Source organism: Leptosomus discolor, chromosome 12 (genome assembly GCF_034619465.1).
Source record: "Leptosomus discolor isolate bLepDis1 chromosome 12, bLepDis1.hap2, whole genome shotgun sequence".
In the NCBI taxonomy this organism is placed as follows: Eukaryota; Metazoa; Chordata; class Aves; order Leptosomiformes; family Leptosomidae; genus Leptosomus; species Leptosomus discolor.
In genome coordinates, this window is record NC_141402.1 from 20296092 (window position 1) to 20319868 (window position 23777).

Sequence of the window (23777 nt, forward strand, 5' to 3'; positions counted from 1 at the left end):
GTGTTTCCTGGGAACGTAGTGGGATGGCACAAGTATCTGATCCAGGTGCTGGCCAAAACTATGCTTTGGCTCCACCACTTGTTGATATGGTAATTCATGTTTTTATGTAGATTTAATCAAGACTGGTCCATTTACAAAGGACTGAAACCTCCATACAGTTGTTAAACGTGATGAGGACAAGCCAGAGATGTGTCTTGTTTGCAAACTCACACTGCAACAGTCATTTAAAGATCAGCCAGAATCCCCCTGACACTGTTTAAAAGCAACAGGGAGGGCTGCTGCCAGAGGCACAGTAAAAGACAGTGTCATCAGGCTTCCCACGTGGGCCTGGATTAGAGCAGTCTGTTGTGCTCCATTTCGTACTTGTATTTTAAGCCCTGATGTGCCACGTAGTTTCCAACCTCAGAGAAAAGCTTATTTAACTTTCAACATCTATTTTCTGTAAGTCAACAGGATGGCACTCCTGGTGCTCTGTGCTCTTTTGTACATACATTTCTTGAAATTTGTGAGAAGACTGTAGAATTTGACTCTGGAAGCAAAAAGCCCAAGAAAATTGCTCATTTCCATCTAACTGACAATTTGAAGGAGGAGGAAATTTTCTCAATACTTAGGAGCATCCATGGGACCTGAAGTGTACCAGGTCAGACTAAACACCTGTTTATTTAAAGATCCTGTCTCTAACAAGGGCCTATAACAGATTTGTAAGGAAGCATATAAACAAAAGGCACATATGATGATATTTCACCAGAATTCTTCCCCAGTCATCAGTCATGACTTATGTAAGGTTTTGTGTAGTCAGGGGCGATGTCTCTGTACTTACAGGACTTTAGAAGAGTTTTCATCAGTGAGTTCTCCCTGTGATACCCAAAAGAAAGCCCGGTGTTGGGTCACGACAATTGGCTAACATCATCAGTGTTTTTCCTCGGTGGGTGTATCTGAGTCAGTGTTGTAATGGTACATAGTTTTTAGGCTAAAATTATTTAACCATCTGCCAAGCCATAAAAATGCAGCGACTCTGTTCACTTACAGTTCCTTGGTGCTTACAGATGGCATGGTGTGGTACAAAATGCACTCTGTAAAATGACACATGCAGTGCATCAAACACGCTCTGACAATATCGGTTGGAAGTAGCCAGCCCAGTACCATCCTTCAAACATCTTTTTGCCTTTTAGGTGAACAAGGCTTTGAAGCAGAAGTCCGATATAGAACATTACCGCAACAAGCTGCGTTTGAAAGCCAAGAGGAAGGGCTACTATGATTTCCCGCAGGTTGATAACAACAAGGGGCTGACAGAGAGAAAAAGAATGTATGAAAAAAACCAGAAAGAACTTGACCATATTTTGGATCCAGATGCAGATGTCTCGTCTCCGTTTGCTGACCATAAGAGCAGGTGAGACTTTTTTATATGCAGTTCTTTGGGAGGGAATTTGATGTCCAGGGCTTGTAGGGAATCAAAGGGGCTGTTCTTAATGAGCCAACTGTTTGTTGTATGGTCAGCTTGCTCCTCCTACTTTATGAAGAAAATTCGTATAGCCCATGATTATTTATGAAATTATGTCATTTGGTAAAACTGCAATGTAGTTAAAGAAAGAAATGTAAAGACAGAAATATAAGGGAAGAGACTGTTGCAAGTTCTTGGGAGTCATTTTCCAAGTAAGGTAAATGGAAAAAGTGGTAGCAATTTTTTTCGTAATACTGAGAGTGGACTTAAGCCAGGAAGTTGGCATTTGAATTTTTCTTTTCCAAAGTTCAATGCTGTTATTATTTTGTCATTATTTTTATCTGAATATAACTATTGCAGTAGGCATAAGATAACACAACCGGTACGTTGTCCATGTATTTCAGTAAGTCCTGTTATTGGTGATCCTCATGTGCCTTTAACAGAGAAATTCATAATCTGTGATGTGGAGCTGGCAAATTGTGTAACTAACATTTGATTAACACTTCAGTGTCTCTTGAGGATGGCACACCAGTAATAGTCATCTCCCCATTTTAGAAATGAGATGGGGGTGTACATGCCTGAGCCTACTGTGGGTGGGTGGACCTGCTGTGTTGCTGGTGCTCTCTGAAACACAAGTTGACACATTAAAAAGAGGAGATCACACCAGTCCTACCCCAGGAATGGCACGGTATGCAGATTCCCTGTCCTTAGGGGTGGTGGAGGTGTGAAGGATTATAAGAGAGTGTGTTTGCCATTGCACCTCGCACCACAAGGGCTCTGGTTCTTACTGTAATCAGGCACCAGCAGCAGTTGATCCACGAGAAAAAAAGGGATACTGAAGTACATTTCCTCTGGAAATGGCCCTCATGTCTGGAGGTGCCATCTCGCATCCCATCTCCTGGAAAGTTCAGGCCGAAGTTCCTATGAGCATAAATCATGACTACAGTCAAAGCATTGGTGGTGACACAGCCTTTGCACACAGAACAACTTCAGCAATTATCTGTGGGGTACGGAAATGAAAAAGACTGTAGTGGGAAACATAAAAGCAGTGTTGGCTCAGAATATGGGAAAAAGCTGTGATCAGATGGATTTCTGGATTTAAAGGTCTAGAGTTAATTGAGTGAGGGATACTGCCCCCGGTGGGCTGTTTCCCAGGGTTGCACTGGTCGACTGACTTAACTGTATGGTATGTCCTTGCCAGAGGGTCTGGGGCATCATTTCCTTGTGCAGTTTTCCAGTGAGGGAGGAATAAATTGCTCCAAGAGCACTGAAAAGGTAAGATACTGAACCGTCAGTACAAAGGAGTCCTGCTCCGTCTGCTCAGTCTGTCCAGAAGATACAGATGGAACAGTAGAAACACTGATACGACTGTGTGCTGTACGTATACTGAAGGACTGAGGCGTTACTTTGGATGTTTATTACGTGTCACATGCCATGCAGACAATGTTTAAAACACTTCACACAAAGCTTTAATGCTAGCCATCTGCTTTTTGTTAAATATCCTGATGTTTGTTTGTTCATGTGCCAATGTGCTGAAAGGTCCCAGAATACATTTTTTTTCTAAGTGTTTTCTAGTGTGTTGTGTAAACCTGTCATAGTCTATTTGAGATAGTGATTACTGGCATGATATAAAGTGCTTGAAGGCAGGTATACTGCTGTAGAGGAATGATTTCATTGTGCAGCTGAACCATAAAAGGTTGACTGCCAGATTTACTTGTTAAATATATAGTCTATATCCCTACTTCTACCTGGGAAGAGAGAAGAACCATATCTGATGCACTTTCTGTAAAGACACAAAGCATTTAATGGACTTCACAGATGTTGCAGATGTTTGCAGAGAAACCAACTCCAAAGTCTATGCTAAAATTTCCATACTAAGAACTGGAACTGAACTTGATGTGCTGCAACACATATGACAGCATTCTTGTCTTCGTTTTTCTAACTAAAAATAAGATAGCTAAAATGGCATACTGCTGGAGGAAAACCTTGACTAATACTACAAGTTAATGTGTGCTTTGGTTATTGATAAATGAATCAATATAAATGTATTTCCGTAATGAAATAAAATTGCTCTTAAAGCAATCTAGGTTAGTGTAAAAGTGAAAAGATTTGATTTCTAACTTTTTCTGCTTTGAATCTTTGTTTATACCATTATAGTTGCAGCAATTAAAAACTGAAAAACTGCATATTTTGTTTTTTAAAAAATAGTATCACTTAGGAGTAAGACAAAGATTTCAGAGTTTCTACGGAAAAGGTCTATTCCACCCTTTTCTGTTTTGTATATATTCCACTAACTTAAATCACATTATTACAGTGTTTCCTAAATACATCAGAAAATAAAGATGCAGTTGATTACATTACTCAAGATCACCTTTACATTTTTTATTTGTTTTAAATTGTATCTAAAAGTGGTTTACAAAGCATTGCTACTAAATAATTTGATTTGTTCAAGAACAACCAGCTTTGTGCTTGTAGTACCTTTGAGTCTTCTGTACCATAAAATTCATGTTTTAAAATGTTCCAGTTGTGTTCCCAGAAGGCACTTGCTAACCCATTTGAATGCCAGTTGTTAGTGTTCATACCTCCTTTCTCATTAGTAAAACTTTCTTAAATGAGATAATTTGCAATCTGAAGGCAATTTTTAAGAGCCTACCAATAATATGCACTGTTCTGGGATTTTCTTTAATAGTTTGTAATCAGGTCAAGAATCTACATGTATTAGAGCGCCATATATTTGAGTCCCTTAGAAAATACATCACAACTGCATCAACTAAGTATTTATGGACCTATTGTAAAACATGTATGAAATTTTAGAGACCTTTAATGTAGGAACATAAAGATTGTCAGATCCGATTAGCCTTAGCAAACCTGTTCCCCATGTTTTCTAGTAGGACCAGCAGTATAGTCCCGGAAGAAAAAAGAGAAGAGACTTATAATTCAATATTATTTTTATAGGGGAAATTTATTCCCAAACCTCTGCTTGTCTTCTGCTTTGGCAGTGCATTTGTGACTTTCAAACATGCGCGTGGAGCTTTGTAATTAAAAGTCACACAGAAGTTTTTGAAAGATGCCTGAAAATCAAGGACGTGCCTGAGTACTTAGTTTAAGCAGAAGTGTGAAATTGATATTTTTTGTCCTGCCTTTTACCCTGTCTGATCACATAAATGTCTGGCTTTCTGCAAACCAGTTTCTGCTGCTCTAATCTGTCAAGGCAAAAAGTTCTGTTAACCAGATCTGTAGTACCTGAAGAATTATTTCTTCTTATCAATGAATTCATTTGGACTGTGTTGTCTTTTCATTTCATTGATGGGTCTTGAGATGTTAAAACATGAAGTCTTTGTAACTGCTGAATGGAACAGGCTGCTTAAGATGGTTTCCTGTTATGTCCCTTACAGAAATGGACCTAGGCTTTTCAAGATCTCAAATGGATCTCTTTGTAATCAGTTCAGGCAGTCCCAAAAATTTCAAATTCTGGAGACCTTGTTTTTACACCACTTGTTAAATCAAGTAGAGCTCTCAGCCACAGCCTTACTTAACTTTAATACAAGCATTTTTCGGCCTTCAATCAAATCTGAGCACAAGATTGCATTTTATCTTGTTACCTGGCAAGCATAGGAGAATGTTGGAAAAGTCACCCAAGTCTTCTCCCTTCAATAGCCCCCTTCCAAATTTCTGCTTTCAACTGTTCTCTGGTTCTCACAAATTTATCAGTCATGGCTGAAAGCCTGTTGTGCTCTGACTGATGTTTATTGCCTTTAAAACCCTGCCTTGCTGTGGCCTCAAAATCATCCCACCACTGTGTTGAACCCCCTACGACAGCAGCAATCTTTGGCTAAGATTTGATTCGAGGCCAGAACATGCTTGTCATTTTTTACTTTTCTAATGTGCAGGTGTATTTGGGCGAATGTGATACGCTAAGGGTGTTTTTACTTTCTCACTAATAACTGAGGAAAATAATGTTGTGGTCACACAATGTTACCACAACATCACCTCTTGGGCTGTACTAGCTACCCAAGACAACCTTAGGAAAATAAGGTATAAGTGTGTGTTTCCAGTCAGTCTATGAGGGTTAGCTGAGAACTGCTGACTCCCAGTGCCAGAGGAAGGGACAATATACCCCAGCAGGTATGGATAGCTGTCCATCTGACCTAAGCGCAGACACTGAAGAATCAGGTCACTTCAAAATCTGTGTTGTTACACCTTCGCTATATCTCTTACTGTTGTCTGCTGAGCATAGCGACCAGGGCTGGTTCAGTGGGCCCCAGCTCATCTGACAGCACGATGCAAGTTTTCAGGGGTAAATCTTACCTTGCAAACAGAGACTGAACGCGTGAATTCAGATATAATAGGGCAACTTCTCCTACTTCACTATGAACATTGTCAGGTGCCCCGTAAATGAGCAATGTGCAGACATGTTAGATGACCTGATTTACTTTTAATATTTTGAATTGAATAATTGCCTAAAGCAGAAAAATAACATGACTAGGCAAAGATAACTTTATATCGGGCTCTAATAACAGCGTAATTACTGCGTTAATAGATGAAACTGGCATGCCATTATTTGATCTGGTATTGATCTACAGTGGGAGGAGCACTTCTCTGGGAAATGCCTAATGGCCAGATACATTACGAGAACATCCTCTAAACTTTTCTGATTTAGATGTAGCCGCCTTAAAAGATGCAGCTTCATGAAGCATGAATTTCCTGAATTGCCATGACTTGGCAACCACTCCTGAAGAGTTTACGTACAGATATGTTCTGTATCTTACAGAGGAATGCTATATTTGGTTTTGGTATAACCGATAACAAGGAAAGAAATGGTTGCATTGGACAGATTACAGGATATTTTGGTTATTGAGTTACCTGCTGTCTTTCTGTTACGTTTGCTTCCCCTTGCACACAGTGGTGAAAGCTCAACGCCTCAGTGCTGCTCAGAGCTATACTGGAAGCGGTTGAATCCCAGGGAGTACAGCTCTCTGACAAAGTTGTGGCCAGTTACCAAACTGGCTATTTAAAAACAGCATCTTGCAAGCAGTTCCCTCCCACTCCTATCTCTCTTCCTGTTCACTTTGCTGGGTGTTTGTTTCAGTGGAGTGTTATTCCACTTCTCTCTTGTGGTTCAGGATCAGCAACCAAAATCTCTGTTTCCCATCTGAGTGCATGGGAGGTCCTATTTTTCAATAATAGCACCTATTTATTTTTTATGAATTTGAATCATATTGGATGAGGTTAAAAGGGTTCTGATATCTTCTTGGGACATATTTCATCTGATAAGCTCCCACGTATGATGACCATGTCTTTATTGTAGCTTTATTTTCTTTAACAGTAAGTAAAATTATTGATCTCTTAATAATGTTACTGATTTCTAGCACTTCAATATAACTAGAAAGAATATCCTATAATAAAGTGGCATTTTTATTGAGCCTCATCATTTTAGAATAGAGGTAAGTATTGAAAACTGCTGCCTGTTATTTTTTTTTGTTTTCATTACACTGTTTTCTTGTTTTCTAGGCAACCGATGAAGAACTCAGTTTACAGAAGCCGGCAGTCTTTGAACAGTCCTAGCCCAGGAGAGACTGAGATGGATCTTCTTGTGACTCGAGAAAGACCTAGACGTGGAATCCGTAACAGTGGATATGACGTAAGTTTATCAGATATATGCAGTGAAATTTGCTCAGCAAAGTCTTAACTTACCCCCAAACCCAGGAAACTATTGATAAAACTACAAGTCAGAGTGCCGTTGGGTATTTAACATTACAGTATTTCATGTGCACTCAGCATCCTGAAAAAAGTTCAGGATACTCAGTGCACAGACTCTTTCATGTACTTTTTAGCTGTACATAATTTTACAGTCTGAAATGCAAACAAAACATTTGCCCTGAAACTCATTATTTGCCAAAGGATTGCATTTTGAATTTAGATAGTTCTTCTAAGTATGCGACCACTTGATACTGAGCTTTTTTTCATTGCAATTAAAATCCACTGTTCTGTACCCCCAGTGCTGCTTTCTTGATTCAGAAGAATAAACAACCGACTTCTGGGAATTTCACTTAAGTCCAGATGTCAGTGTTTTGTGGAAATCCCCTAGGAACAGATAATGTTCTTTTACTACATCAGAACAGGGAGAGTTTTGCACAGGTAAATGTCAAAACCAGCCAGAGGAGATGCTGGTTTATGGTTCAAGGAACTCACGCAGCCAACACGAGGCAGATGAGTTGTCTTGTGCAGTCTTGAACGTACACTGGGTGTGAGTTGACACTGCGTGCACCCAGAATTTTGGATAAAAATAGCCCCAACACTGCGGTAGTGTAGAATTTTTCAGTCCTTTGTCACGTGTACAAAATGCTGTAGCTCACCTACAGCTGAAGATCAGTCCCTAGAAAAGGTCTAAACCGTTCTGGAAATTAAGGAAGTTCATCTGGTGGTTGTTCATACTCTAAACTCTGTAGATGACAAGCATTTTGTGCGGGTCTTAATTGACAACTCAGCTGCCAGGGATGCAGTTTTAGCAAGGTGAAGGAAGGTACCAAGGTCAGGGGATGTGTTTGGGGAAGTTTAATTCTTTTAGGGAATTCTGCAGGGCATGTTGTAGGTGTCAGATTTCTGAAACGATTTCCTGCATTTGGACACTTCCCATCAGATTGCATGAGTCATGTTGTGCCACGTAAGTGGGATGACTGGTTCGCTGCTTTCTGAGGCATTATTATACATTGCTGTAGCCTGGAAAAAGAAAGTATAACCTGTTGAAATAGGTTTTACATTTTGCAAAAAGAAGATACCTACCCCCCTGCAAAAGGTTTTGTGTATTTTTGACATTTTAGATAAAAACATTGCCAAGTAAGCTTTCCCTCAGTATCCTGAAAAAAAAGAAAGCAAGGAATTTTTTCAATAGGCTAATAAAAGCTAGTTTTTCATAGGTGATATTTTCCTGAAATGAATGTTGAAAACATTCTGGGGGCAGGCATGGCCTCCTGCTATTAGTTCAAAATTAACATGCCGTAAGTAGTTAGCAGATTTTTAAAATACATTTTAATATATTGTGAATACTGTATATAAAATATGTTCTAAAGAAAATCTGTTAAAAACCTTGAAAGTAGATTAATGAGCTTATGCGGATTCTGAAATGTCCTAAAAGTAATTATAAACTCTGAGATCTGTGCACATCACACACAAGTTTGCTTTTGCCTGTCTTCTGATGTTGTGGTTGGATGAGCTGTCAGAGGCACAGCCTCTTTTACCGATAAGTTACATAAAATTCCTTTTGCCCAATGCACCGCAGTGAATCTGCATCTCTTCTAGCTCTGAATGTATTTCCCATCTGAAAGCAGAAAAATGCCAGGGGAAAATGGGACAGGATATTGAAATTTAGTTCCCCAGCCTCAGCTTGCAGCGTGGGCTGGTTCTCCTCACTCCTGTTTGAGGTTCTCAGAGCTGCGCCGGGCGGCTGACAGGCTTGGTCTCCCAGGATACCCACAGGCAGGCATATCTATATTTATGCCTGGAATCCATATGGAGCTCACCAGTGGTGCAACTGAACACCTCTGTAAGTCTGACCTCTGGAAATGGGTGAAAAAGGGCTCTGAAAAAGGGCTGGTTTATATCTTGTGTCCTTTCTTTTTTATCTAGTAACATCTGGTACCATTTTTTGACATCCCCTTTGTCGTTCTGAAGGTTCCAGCCTTCTCAGACACCTGCTACCCTCTTCCTCCCAGTATGTTATTTAGCAGCAAGTCCTGCCAAAGAACAGTGAAATTTGTATTTTATAAGCATTTCCAAATACTTAAATTCATGAATCAAATAGCTCATAGTATCTGCGAGTCATGAAATTTTTTACAAATTAACAAATTGCCTTTTTTTTTTTTTTTGATCTGTTACCAGTATGCCCAGGTTATATGTTGAGGCTACCTTCCCAACAATGATAAATTTTAATTTGTTTTGTTTTGTTTTATTTTAAGAAAAGAGACTAAGATCCCCTAGATTCTTAAGAACTGCTAGACTCATATGCGCAACCAAATGATGAGAGTTTATGATCTGCATGATTTTGCTTTGTCCTTTAAATAGCAGAGGGAAGCAAGAGCTCGGAAATCTGCCATTCCACACTACTGATATTTTATTTATGTATTTTTGGTTCCCCTTACATATCAAATTTCTAGTATTTCAATTATGGTTTTCTAAAAATATTTCATTCCCTATAATGATTTTTGTGATATTGCTCTGAATCATGGTTCTGTTTCTCAGAGCTAAAAACTGGTCAGGGTATGAGGTCAATAGTTACATGCCTGTCTGTATAGAATTTGTAGGGGTTTTGTATTTTGTATTATTTTGGAGTGTACATTTTGGAGTGTGCATTTTGGAGTGTACTGTTTGATGTTCTGGGTATATAATTTGCCTCTATAGCATGTTTTATAAATGGATTATTATTGAACAGTACCTATCTTTCAATTTTAAATAACCCCGACAGGGTTTGCTATCAACACCTTCACCTAGGAAGTAGATTAAGGAGAGTTTATTAAAATGTTTATTATTTCATGTTCACTGGCAATTGTGAGTAGAGCAAATGCTATAATGAAAGAATATAGAACCTCTAGACTGCTAATAAGCTTTATACTAGGGCAGAAAATATTTAGGTAGTTTCGGTGTAAAAGGGAGAAAATGACCTTATTATACATATCTAAGAGCTCAGTATAAGAAAGAATTTACTGGTATAATTTTGTTGATATAGTTAAATTAATGCAACTCCTCAAAAATATTATGGATTAATGTTCACATGAAGAATGTTATTGATACAGTTGCAGCAGCAGAGTTATGCCAGAAGTGTATAAAGTCTGTCTCTCAATACAGGATTTTCTTTTTCTTCTTCACGCCCTTTTAGTTCCTTGTATTGTACAGTAACTGTGTATGAACAATATCTGGATTTTTATAATGAAGTTAACGTATAATGGCATCTATTTATGATACTTGTTTCAATATATAGAAATAGAACCATGGTTATTAATCACCTAGTTGGGACAGTATGATTTCAGAGGGTCTTTGGTTGCACTTACACAAACTACCATTGCATTTCATAGTCAAGCTTCCAAAATGTACCTGATTTTTATTTACTGTAACAACACATATAATAATGGAATCAAAATGCATGAAGCATGTTAAGGGGAACTATTTAGTTGAGGATTTCCTACAAAGTTTTTCAGTTTAAGATAACTTTGTGCAGTTACGTCTTCCTCCCCCAATCTGATGTGTTTCCCATTGAAAAGCATGAAGTTGGGTTTGTGGTTTTGAATTGGGATAATAGATCATATAACTATAACCATATAGATTATGGTTAAATTCTAATATGCAAATGATTAATTATTGTCTTAATTTTTATTTTTTATTGCTGTATTTTCATTAAGTACAAAATATAGCTATATTTGTAATAGCTAAGAGAGAAAACAAATTAGATCTTTTATTTAAATTAATTGACAGTTTTTAGGCTAACCATGTAACTCTTCTCTGAATGACTGATAACAGACAAAGAAAGTCGGTTTGATTTTTTTCCTCTGCTAATGAAGAAATATGTACTATGACTGTCCTGTAGGACAGATGACCATACATAGCTTGCGAAAGGTTGAGGGCACAGTTGCTTGCCTAGTCAGCTACAGAAACGCACTATTACATAGTGAACAAAGTGTGCTACAGAGCAGTCAAAGAAATTATCAGGATAGTGCTGGAACTTTTAAGAAGAACATCCTGTTCTATTATTTTATTTGTGGCTATTTTAAATGCTACACAGTTCTAACCACATGCTATATATAGAAGGAGGTACATATCCTAGTCTTCATTCCAGCTATCCTAGCATCTTAAATGGATTTTACTGATATTTAAAGAATTATAAGGAATTGTTTGCTTTTTCAGGTTGCCTGTTTAAAACGTATTTTTTAAAACTATAGGATGTAAAGCTAATCTTACAGAATATAGACGAAGTTGAGTATTTCACTGTCAAGTTCTTAAAATATGATGATTTTTTCTGTCTTGGAGTTACAGGCAAAAAAGTCAGGGAGGTGATTTCTGATTGTACTTACTTGTACAGAAGGAATTACCCTAGGGGTAAACCTTCAAGTTAAGTTGCACGAGTACTATCTACTTGTTAGAGTACATGCTTCATTCACTGTTCCCACATTAGTTTTGGTTAAATTTCTATGTAACAACTGTTTCGTAGCTAGGTAAGATGACTGAGGTGGGACAGGACCTAGTTTGTGGTGTCATCATCAGTGGTCCTCACTGGATTGGAAAGTTCAGGAAAACTCCTAAACCTAAATTCTGAAATCAACATGTGAGAATGGACAAAGGAATTTCAGTCTCTGTAGCTGAAACAAGCAGTCTCTTGTAAGGGGTCCTTCATAGTGGTGGTACTACTTAGAGAGCCATACTCCTCCTGGCACAGTTGTACTCCCATTGGTGCTAACAAGTAAGAAAGAATTTAAACATTAGTTCTAATTGTTTTAAAGTGGATCATTGACAATTTAATCTGCTACAGAGTGTCCCTGATAGTTTTCACAGAAAACAATGTAGGATATAAGAGTCTATTATACTCGCCTGCACCATATCACTCCTTTCCAATATTTGTCATGCATCTATATTGTCACAATTCCTGACTTTGTATCTGTTACATCTGTGTTTGAGAATGTTTTGTGTGAAGCAGCACAAATACTGTCCTGTAAAGCTTTTTACATATACGTGCTTTTATTCCATCCAACAGACTGAGCCTGAAATTATAGAAGAAACAAATGTTGACCGTGTCAATGAGCCTCGGAGTTACGCCAGGTCCCGTCAGGCCAAAGGCCACTCGGAGACCTCCACTTTAAGTTCTCAGCCCTCCATTGATGAGGTTCGACAGCAGATGCATATGCTCTTGGAAGAGGCTTTCAGCCTGGCCTCTGCGGGCCATGGAGGACAGAGCAGGCAGGAGGCGTACAGCTCAGCACCACACTTGCCCTACTCGGAGGTTGTGACCAGTGCTCCTGGTACCATGACCCGAACTAGAGGGGGGGTACAGTGGGTACCCACATACAGACCAGAAATGTATCAGTACAGTTTACCAAGACCAGTAAGTGAAACTTCTCTTTAGTATACTGTAAGATCATAAAGATATTGCTACTCGAGACACATATTTTTAAAGAAGTAGCCCCGTTTACATGCTTAAAACCAGATGTAAAGCCATGCTTAAGGTAAATAAGCATGGGTAGTGGGGTGGATGTACGTATGCTTACCCATACCTGTCTCTTGTAGGAAGACTATTTTAGCAGCAAGGTTGTCGTGTCTAAATTGTGCTTGAAAGCATAGGCTGCACTAAGCTCCAGGCTGTTCCACAGATCAAGTACTTGTTTGCATGTCTCATCCTATTCACTGAATGCGTATTAGGAAGCAATCTGGTTTTATAGAACAACTATGTAGGCAGCTGGATATGAAACGGTCAACACTTCTGCATGAGGTCCATCACTGAAGAGCATCATTGCAAGAGACTGAACCAAGTGTAATAATCAGAGTGACCTGAAATGTGGGCTGTTACTGACAATGTTGTAGTTATAGCTATTGACTTGAGACTCTGGAGATGTCTTAATTCTATGGGTTTCTTGGTTGATCTTATGTAAGTCGCTCTTTTATCCTTCATTTTCTAGCCTCAAACTGCAGCTAACATGTCCTTACCTCACAGAAGCAATAAATGAATTAAGAACTCAAATCCATGCTTGGAAATTATTAATGGAAATTTTGTAGGTACCTAGACAGTAGCTCTGTGCACACCCTCAACATGTGAAACTATCCCTGAATTTCCACATACGGTATTGTAAAACTCAACAACATATTTTCCTTCTTTTATGTCAGGTACAAATCTAAACCAGAGATAATTGCTTTCAGATGAGAAATAGCCTCTCTATCAGTATCAGTGCAAAAAGTTGTTCATTTTAAGGCTTTTTTTTTGGTCTGAAATGAATATCTTTTTGAAAGAATGCGTTTTGAATTGAGTTCCTTACTCTTGCTAGAAAATGAGGATAATATGGCAATAAAAAAAATATTCAGGGATGCTGCTTCTGAACTGTTCTGAACATATTTGAAAGCCAATGGCAGTGCCTGCAAAGGTTCAGGCTGGTGCTATTTAAATCATGCTAAAGGTTATTTCTGGCACTTTGAAATTGGTCCGATGAACTTCATGCAGCATATAATCATATTTTATGGTTAAAATTCGATTACAATCTTAAGAGACAGCTAATGGGTAGTCAAATTACTTTGACACTTCAGAGAGTCTTTCTAAAATGAAAATAAAATATTGTATGGCGACAGTTTCTAAAACAAATGTAATAGCCATACTTTTTCAGTGAATGCTTCACTGTTTTCTTTCTAAGACTTATTACTCTTCTAAGTCATCTGCATGCTTAGGACCTTTAAGCATTTTCTTATCTTTCTGGTGTTTTGAAGATAGAGTTAAAAAATTCCCTGAAGATAGTTGATCGCCACAGGTTTGGATAGGCACAGGCTGCTGGACTTTGGATAAGGGCTGTTAATTCATAGTTTTCTGCGCATTAGTTTCACGAATATGAGCTGTACTTTAGCCACCATTTGAGAACAAACTATTTACTGGTTTGTTCACAAATGAGGACACAGGATTGGAATGGAAACTATCCAGCCGAGATGTGTGTGGGAAGTGACCCGTGGGTAGGAAAACCACGGAAGAATTACTGCTCTTAGCTGTTTGCCTGCTCAGGATACCTCTGCTCAGCAGCTCTGGGGTGAGACGCTGTGGCGGGGAGTGCTCAGGAGTGGGTTGGCTGACACGTAGAGAAGGTGTTTGGGCTCAGTGAGCTGAGGCGTGAGTAAGCAGCCTCCAGCAGCTTTGGGGATAAGAGGTACCTGAGGACTGGGATGTTTGCTATATGAGGGAAGATGTTACCTCTGCAAATCAAGAATTGTTTATTTTTGCCCTTTCTTAAAATTCAGTTCTTAGTGGCAATTAAAAGTCATCATTAACAATGCTATTAAAATTCAAAACTGGGATTCAAGAGCATTTTCCTGCTTAGATGGAACAAATGCAGACATTGACTTTACCGTTGCATCTTTAGATACAAGGCAAGTATAGGGATCTTCAGTCTATCAGTCTCTTCTGAGATCTGGCTCTTTGCAGTCCAGTTTCACTAGACTAAACTTTTTACAAGATCCCACAAACTTTTGAGTAACTTCAGTGCAGCTTTAGGTTTTATGAGACCTAATGCAAAGGCATTTCATAGGTGATACGAGTGCTGGATATGATTTCTAGCACAGACATGCTCTACCTTTATAAAGCACGAATGGTAGACTGAGGCAAAGCAGCAAAAATCTTCGTGCAAATCTGCATCTCAAGTGTTTGCTCCTGTTCTTAAGTATTTGTGCCATACGCTTTCAGGGGACCAGTACCATTCTTTAGATCTCCTCCAAGTTATGGAACTTTGATTTTTTGCAGTCAGCTTCTTGGCTAGTCCCACAATCAAACAGTTGTGTATCTCTCCAGAGCATGCATGCATCTCCTTTTTCCTTTTCCTTTTTCTTTTCACTTTTGAGGCACTCTGTGTTTTTTTTACATGCTAATATTAATACCTAAATTATCTCTTGCTTTTGTGAGGGAATGCCTGTTTGCCAAACTGCCCATGGATGACCTGTAATAACAGGATTCCTTCACATGGGGCTTGTGCCTTCTCCTGGCAGAGAAGAGGTAGTAAAATGCTAACTCCTAGTGTTGTTCTGAAGCCTCAAAACACAGGATGAGCAATACTTGACTGGCTCCTTGTCATCCAGCTGGTATACTATGACTGGAGGATGGAGTCATAGCATCTAGTGTGTAACACAAGCCTGACCACCAGCGTTGTGCCTTGGCAGAGCAGGTTACTGCTTTAGAAATCTGCACAACTGGGTTGAGCAGAGCGCTATGGCCAGGGGGAAAAAGCCTCTTTATTACAAGGCTGGACCAGTTCCCATCTCTCCTCTCTAGTGCTCTGGAAAGAGGACTGAAAGTAACAGAGCTCTGGGTCCCAAGGTGAGACCTAGTACGGTACAACAGGCACTGATGGACAGACTTGCAGGCTGAGTGACTTGTAATTTATCCAAGACCTTGAAGCTTCTCTTCATTTTAACAGCGGTAAAGCGAGGGTATTTTGCCGAAGTTCAGCTAGTTTCAATAACAGTTACTAAACTAAGTATAAAACAGGACAGCTACCAAAGCAAAGCCAAATCCAGCTGAAATCAGTAAGTTTGTATTATTCCTGGATTGCAATTTAATAATCAAATTAGTTAAATCATTCAATGAGTAAACAGATGCTGACCTTTTAATTCCTCTGGTGAGATGTAAGGAGAGGGATATTTCTGTAATTAGAAGGCAGCATTGAATAATTTCACCCAAGACAAATCTGTAAGTTGGATGTGGTAAAAATTTAATACTGTAACCAGGACAATGTGGCCTTAAAGCTAATTGCAGTTTCTCCTTTAGACTTTAGTTATTGTGTGCTGATTTAACTTTTCTTTCTAGCATCCTGACCTTAGACTTTTGTGGGTTGTAGAAGACACTGATGCAGGTGTCTGCTGGTGGCTGGACTTCATCTTCCAGTCTTGTATATCTCCTGGGCCCATAGGCTGACGTTTCTCTGCTAAACTGCACTTACTACTTTTTAAAATTCTTCACTGGTTTTTGTTATAAATTGTCAGTGTTTTAGCCACAACAGACTCCTTCACTGGCCTTTCTTCCTGAAAGGGTGGTGTGGGGTCTGCAGTCTGGTACCTGTGCAGTCTGTCCTGAATCAAATTTGATGACTTCTGCCAGTGATTGTTATAGCCTTTGTATTATACAAGTCCTCATTTTTCAACAAAATAGAGTTTGGTATCCACGCAGTATGTTTCTCATTTAAGTTGTTTTGTTTTGAGGGGGGTGGGGGTGTTGTTTGTTTGGGTTTTTTTGTTGTTGTTCTGTTTTTTTTTCTTGAGCAACAAAAGCAATGCAACTTTTTTTTTAAAAGATAAAGTAATTTTGAAGGACAAAATTAGGCAAATTTTCCCTGAAATCAACTGTTGGGGTGTTTTTTCTGATTAGATTTACAGCAGTAGATAGGAGTTTTGGTGAAGTGACTTTATTTCTACAATCATGCCAGTTAGCCTAGAACCTAAGGGCTCGTCTAAATCTACAACAGACAGGCCTCTAAAGGAAAACTTTGGTTTAATTTAGCCTCTGAATATTTTTTTGCATGCAGGAAAACACTAATGCCCCAGCCCGTAGGAGAAATTCTAGAAATTTTATTGGAGTTCCCTCTCGTAACCATTTTGGTGTCTGCGGAAGCTCAGCACAAAGAGGACTGGCTGCCATCCCACAGGATGGACTGTTCCTGGGCATGGTGTAGCAGATCTTCTAACGGGATTTTTCACCTTAGATTCCCTGTGCCTAGTCATTAGCAAAATACTGTCACTCACTCAAAGTGATTCATCTCCTAAGCAGCAAAATAAGTGCTTCAATTTTCTATTTTACTTTTTTCCCCAAAATTTTCAGTGCAAGTTGCAGCACATTTGTGAACTGTTCTTTACACTCCCTTAAAATGCCTCCTTTGATGTCCATATTCCAAAGCACATCTACTAATACACAAGAGAAAACCCTCTGTGGCTCTGTCTACCCTGTTATAATCAAACAGTATCTGGAGTCACCAACCACTCTGAAACATTAGCTCGTGTGCTCTTCCTTTAAAATAGGGGTGGGGGAAAGGATTTCATACTTGGTACAAATGCATGCTTGAGAGCAAGATGTGGGGTGAAAGGCTTGTGGAGCCAGAAGGAAGTATTCGGTTTGGCCCGTGAGAGCACTACCAGTTTTTCAGACACAGAAGAGGCACTGTGGACCATTTCAAGTTCAGCGCTGTTAGGAGAAATCTAATTGAGGTTTTCTTTGATGCAAATAGCATTTGTTTTTTTCTACACAGTTGTTTCATTAAAAATCAGTATTTCCAGCCCCTGGCCAGGAAATGCACCATTGCCTTTTTAGATTATTTTTTTTCCCCACCTAAATATAGTAATACTTTAAATACCATTGTAGCATGGTGAAAGTAAATATTAGGAGACTTTGTAGGTGGCATAAAAGAAAAAGAGTTTTCATAGATGTGCCTTTGAGAGGGACTCTACCCTACTTTAAAAGGGGTGGCAGAGAGGTGGGAGAAAGATCCTTGGTCTGTATTGCTTTTCCCTTAGAGACACTGACATCAAAAGTCAGTATCTGATCACTTACCTTTCCTCTATGTTAACCCAGTTTGGCAGCTATTTGAGAAAGAAGGTATTGGAACACTGTCTAAATGTGTAATTTTTAAAGATGGTTACTGAAAGTGGGTTTTGATATTTAGTGTGGGATTTAAATTGCCAAATTCAAACCTAAAGGTAGGTGTTAAGTCAGAGCTAATCACGTAAATCCTGTAGGCTCTTTCTACAGGCAGGAGATAGAGAGTGACTCATCCCATGGCAACGTGTTTCTAGCTTTCTCTGCTGTTTGTCGAGGGAGTTTCTCTGGCTAAACCAGATACTTCTTGTGTAGAGGGCCAAAGTCCCACCATTGGACTTCTGACCCTAGTTTTTGTCAAAATGCCTATGTCTTCGTACTGCACAGCCTCCCCATAATTTGTTATTTGCTGTTATTCTGATTTTATCTTTAGTCCAGTGCATTACTCTGAAGCAGCGTCAATAAAAGCGTAGTTAAAACCAACAAGCAACCTCAAAACACAGTGTTGAAGAAGTGTCAATGAAGTTCTAGAGAGAGATCCCTCTGTCTTTATATTTAGCAAAATTATGCCCTCTAATCTGTAGCAGTACAAAGAATTTAGAAGAGAAATTTTGTCCTGCATGTCATTTCTTGGGTGCCATGGTTTTCACGCACAGGATTACTTGTCCTTCACATGCATTAGTGATGAAATCCAGAATTACTATGGGCAAGATGCTTAATTTTGTGACTTAGTGGGTTGGTCCTGCATTGCTCTGAATTACTCTGCTTTGTCAGAAACGTTTGAGACCTTCATTATTGCTTTAGAAAGTTACAGAGCTCAGGGTTTTTGTGAAGAATTTTCTTTTCATCTCTTCAAGGCTGAAAGGAAGAGGTTGAAATACGCATTGCTCACAGGCAGCTTCACTTCACTAGATGCTTCTCTGAGGATGCTTTCTGGATCTTTAAAATGCTTTGTTTCTTGAGGAAGTGAAAATACTGAGATCTTTTTCCTGTGGGTCCAAAGCAGCTGTTGAGTCTCACATAATCATAACAGATCTGCTTTGTCAGCAAGGTTACAAATGTCACAGAGACAGTGTTTAATACATTTTATTTTAATTGACCTCATCTTGGCTCTGAACTAATTTGTTTATGTCTTCTTCTACATCCCAAAATCACCCAAGCACTGTAAATTCTCAAATAAAATGCAATTACTATTGATGTCACAAAAAGTTAGCTTCCTCTTGGGCTGGCATGCGAAGCAGGTATTTAATTTCTGACTTTCTTTTGGTTTTTAGTTTGACTGAGATCTGTTGGTGTTTCAGAAAATACTTCTTTTTCTCCTTTACAGGCTTACAGATTTTCTCAGCTTCCTGAGATGGTAATGGGTTCTCCTCCTCCTCCTGTCCCTCCCAGAACAGGTCCTGTGGCTGTTGCCTCTCTCAGGAGGTATTTATCTGTTGGGTTTTGTTAGGTATGATCTCTAAAACCAGTGTTGTAATAAGAACTCAGGCAAACCCTGAAGGGGCACTGACAAGGCACTTAAAAAGACACATTAATGAAATTAGAAACATGTTGTTTTTATTTCATTCTAACAGGAAGAGGAAAGGAATAACAATGAAGTTTCCCTTCTATTAGGTAGTCAGTTTCAATAAAATTAGGAAATCCAGGCTCCGATTTCAAGACATACTTTGCCTCGACTTGCATAGTGGCATATTGTATTGCAGATGTGTCGTAGGTAGCTCACACTGTCATTCTCCCTGCTGTCCTCTATTGTAAGGACTTGCAACAGGTTATGGATGAATTGTAAGATGTTTCTCAGTACCCTGGGTCCGGGGATTTCTGCCTATCTTTTAGATATCTCATACCTGCATTTCTGAACCGAAATACATGCAAAAGCCTGATTGCCTTAGCTCAGTGCATACATTTCGTCTCTTCCTCACAGTAAGGCACTCTATAAAATGCATTTCAAGGAATTTTTACACTTCTGTGGTGAATGAACTCATTTAGCCTTCAGTGCTGTGCTGTTAGATACTGCCTGGTGCCAACTGCAGTTCAAGGCACCGCAGGCCTGCTGAGAGTGGCTGTGGAGCACCGCGGCCAAAGGAAACTTTTCTGAGTGGCTGCTAATGATATCATAACTGCGTCCAAATATTCAGGATATGTACACTGTCTGTTGATGTATTCTTGTTCATCCATTACATTTTAGCTCTAAAGCACCTGGGACACACCATTTCAAAAGATGTTAGTACTTCCCAAGTGCAGTTAATGTTACTTATCATAGTATTCTCCTCTGTATGATACCAGGTCATATATACTGTAGTAATATGGTATTGTCTACAGTCTTGTGTTGATGAACTATGGTAAAGCTCTGGTTTTTGTGTTGCATATCACGGGCATTTGTTTGAAGCAGCAAGCAAAGGCACCATGCAATGGTTACAACATGCTTTGGCAAAGTAGCGACCAGGCTAAAGAAGTTGTTCTCACATTTCTCCAGACTTCTGTTCTCTAGTTGTTCTCCAAACTTCTGTCATGCCAGAGCAAAATCAGATAGCTCATTCCTAGCTGGCTTGTCATACTGTAGCTGATAGGCATGTATATGGCTATGAATTTCATCTATCTGTCAGAATGACAAAAGTTTATATTTTTTTTTCTTTCTTAATGCACAGGTCTACATCAGATATTGGCAGCAAAGTGAGAATACCTGAATCCAGTGGGGCAGATCAGGCCCAGCATCATGATCAGGCATCTTTTGCACCTGGTTCGAGAGCTCCAATGTCTGTTGGTCCACTTGATCAGTCAGCTTTTCACTCAGGTGAAAAAATAGTGCAGACCCAACTTGCAGCTTTGAGAGCCTCACAATTTATTTTGCATATAAATGAATGTATAGGGTATATAAAATACAGATGATTATTTGGAGAAAGACTGTATTAGGTGTTTTGTTCTGGTGCAACTGAAGGAGACATAAGAAGGATTGCTCCTTTGTAAATGCAGCATCAGCTGTGTTATAAAATACCACTCGTCCTGCAGAAGCACCAGGAAATGGTCATTTCTGAAGGTAAGATCCAGTAGTAACGTACCAGATGGTCTTTGTTTTCAAGTATGGCATTCTGCTGGCTCACTGATAAGGACTCTGAATTATTAAAGCCCAGTAAAACAGTTCATCTGTACCACAAAATCTAGTGGATTTTTTAGGGTTGTACAGAGGGTGTCAGCTGGCAAAAGCAGAAATTGCCATATTGGAACTGCTGCGTGACCCGCACGTTGTGTTGCACCATGTACAGAAACAACCAAAGCGGGAGAGATGGGTAACGGGGTTCTGAGGGGCATGGAGAAATGAGGTGGATCCTTCCATAATTTCATCAGTCAAGACTATCAGGCCAAGTGCTTGAAAGCAGAGTAAGTACAATGGAACTGTAAGTAGTACTGCAGAGGGAAGGCATTCAGCTCTGCTTGGTTTGTAAGGAAAGGGAGGAAAAACAAGCGCACATGAAGAACAGTGTGTGCAACACTGAGGTTTTCCAACCTGACTGTGGGATGAGTTTTATGACTCCCTATTTCCTCTTGAGAAACTTAACCCCTAATCTTGTCACAACAGTGGGCTGCTGAGGGAGGCAAGTTGAAGATATGTGCCCCCTTCCCTTCAAAACACAAGGCTGTACTGCTTTTGTATAGTCAAAGGTAATCCGCTAGCTTGTCTTCCCTTATGTTCTGGAGAAGGTAATTCCTGCTCAAGTGCAGAACTTTTTGGGTCTAAATGTCCCAGTTTTAAAGGCCTAGCGAGTTCCTTGTCCTTTTGATATGAATTTTGTTTATGAGTGAATTGATTTAATCATGAGATGAAGCTGATACACTGTTTTGATGGCATCTGGATAACATTTTGCTGAAAAAACATTTGAAATAGCTTCTCATTGGCAAAATATGTTTTCTTGAAGAGCTATAGAAAAGGGCTTACATGATTAAAAAATTTTACGTTGTCAGTTCAAAGTTTTGAAATTAGTAGGTTTATTAGACATTTGTCTGTTAATCTGCCAGAAGAATTTCTTTCTTGGCTTTCTCAGAAGTAACGAAGAGTTATCTGCGTTGTATTCAACAATTTCTACTGAGAATAATAATGTAGATATGCAAATCTGTTGGCAATTAATTAAATATAGTAGGTTTGAAGGATCTATTCTACTCTCACTTCTTGTCATACCTTCTGCAAACGGTGCATGTGAATCTGAAGAACAGATGCTCACCCTTTCATTTTGAAGCATTTCAAGATATAAAATATGCCACACTGCCATGAGCATTTTCTTCATGTCTGCAGTAATGTGTTCTGTGTGATATGCTTTTTTATAATCTCCAGTGATGTGGAGATTTTATTGCTGTATGTTAAAAACAGGTATGTTTTGTTACCGCTGAAGAGTGGCTGCATTTCAAAAGAGACAAAGTGACCTTTGTGTTCATTGTGAAGTTTGCCGGAATAATTGGGGGTAGTATATAGTACATGGATGCTACAAAAGGGTGTAATACAGGGAAAGACAAGGAGAGTTGTGAGAAACCTGCAACTGTAATACAAGGATTTCTAATGTTCAGATAGGAAAATAATTTTTTATTGTCTCAATGCATGAAGAAACATTCCTGCAGGTGCCGATTTGGCATGAAACGGCCTAATGTTGCTCTCGTGCAGCCCATCAACATCAGCTCTAAGATAACGATGTTGCAGTACAAATTGGGATAAGGTATTACATCAGCTAATTGAGTGTACATTTTTAATAGTAGCTCCTTTTGGTGTGGTTAAATTAAAAGAGTATTTTGGTGTAGAAGCCATGTGTTAAATACGGGAGCAGCACTTTCTTCTCTGTACATGTCAAGAATACTTATTTCCAGCCTTCCTCACTAATTTAAAATAGCAAACCTTTTGCTGTCTGTGACCTGGGAAGAACGAAGATAGCCCACAGCTCTTCTCTTAGCCCACCTGCTTCCAAACCAAGGGGCTGGAGGAACTAGGATAGAGGCACTGTGAGATACCTGTGGCTAAAGGCCGTGCAGGTGTGCATCATAGATCCCACTAGTCCACAGCGTTCTCTGAGGGCTGTGTGACTCCCGCATCTTCCCTGACATACGTGAAAAGGCACTACAACCCCATGTCAAAATGAAAGCTACAACTTAATCCCTAACAGTAGAAGACACTGTGTAGATGTCAAGCATAACATAGAAGTTTTTAGTCCTTATTTTGGATGACATATCCCTCATTTTTCTTCTTTTTTTTTTTTTTTTTTTTTTTTTAAATTTATTTTGAGACAGTGTTGAAACACTTCCGCTCTGGAGAGAATTGTGCTATTAAATATACTTTTCTCCTCTTCACAAGCCCTGATTATATCCATAGCCCTTCTGGCCTAGGACTGCATGGGGGGGCAGTCATTGAGAACTTATAAATTGCCATTTTTACGGAGACTGCTTTGGGGATGGGTGTCACTGTTCAAGTCTTTCTGTGGATGTGCCTGTGCAGTGTTCCCAGCATCTACCAGAGTAGGCACAGAGCCCTCTTGCAGAATGTTCAGGAGCAAGGATGTGTAAGGGCTGTAAATGAAATTCTGGGTTGCAGATATTTGAAGTAGCCAGTAAGTGATGCTAATTTCCATCACTTATTCTCTGTATGAAATTCAGGGGAATGCCCATGTCTTGCCATTTTATTGGCATGTCTTACGCAGTAGCATTGTATCTACTGAGGGCAATTAGAGAAAATATTCAAATGATGTGGGGTTGGAAGGGAGAAGTAGCGTATTTTCTCTGTATTGACTAGTATAGAGCTGGTGCCCATCTATCCGATGTCACTTCACTTCCATTTCTCAGTGAACATGCTTGAGTTGTACTTCGTGCTCTTACGGTGATTACTGGCTCTTCTGCTTTCACATAAATGATGTTATTTTTGCTATATTCTGTGAATCTGAAAAGTGAAATACATGTTCATGTATTATAACTAGTATTCAAAACATCACTGTCCACATGCTTTGGATACTACCTGATAAAGATGATACAGAGCTTTCCCATCCAGGATTTAGGAATGTCGATTCTGTGACATTAATGTTGCTGTGGTACACTGCTGGTGTCTGTCTTCGCATGTAA

At 39.3% G+C, this 23777-nt stretch overlaps 1 protein-coding gene across 1 annotated transcript in view; it reads left to right on the plus strand.

The window, feature by feature from the left end:
• The window catches only part of KIAA1549L (KIAA1549 like), a 77846-nt gene that overhangs the window by 48602 nt on the left and 5467 nt on the right, over nucleotides 1–23777 (plus strand). Inside the window, exons 17-21 of the mRNA XM_009956467.2 lie at nucleotides 1173–1390; nucleotides 6953–7082; nucleotides 12180–12527; nucleotides 19018–19115; nucleotides 20336–20481. Of these exons, the coding sequence (XP_009954769.2) occupies nucleotides 1173–1390; nucleotides 6953–7082; nucleotides 12180–12527; nucleotides 19018–19115; nucleotides 20336–20481 (940 nt within the window). The remainder of the gene's footprint in view (nucleotides 1–1172; nucleotides 1391–6952; nucleotides 7083–12179; nucleotides 12528–19017; nucleotides 19116–20335; nucleotides 20482–23777) is intronic.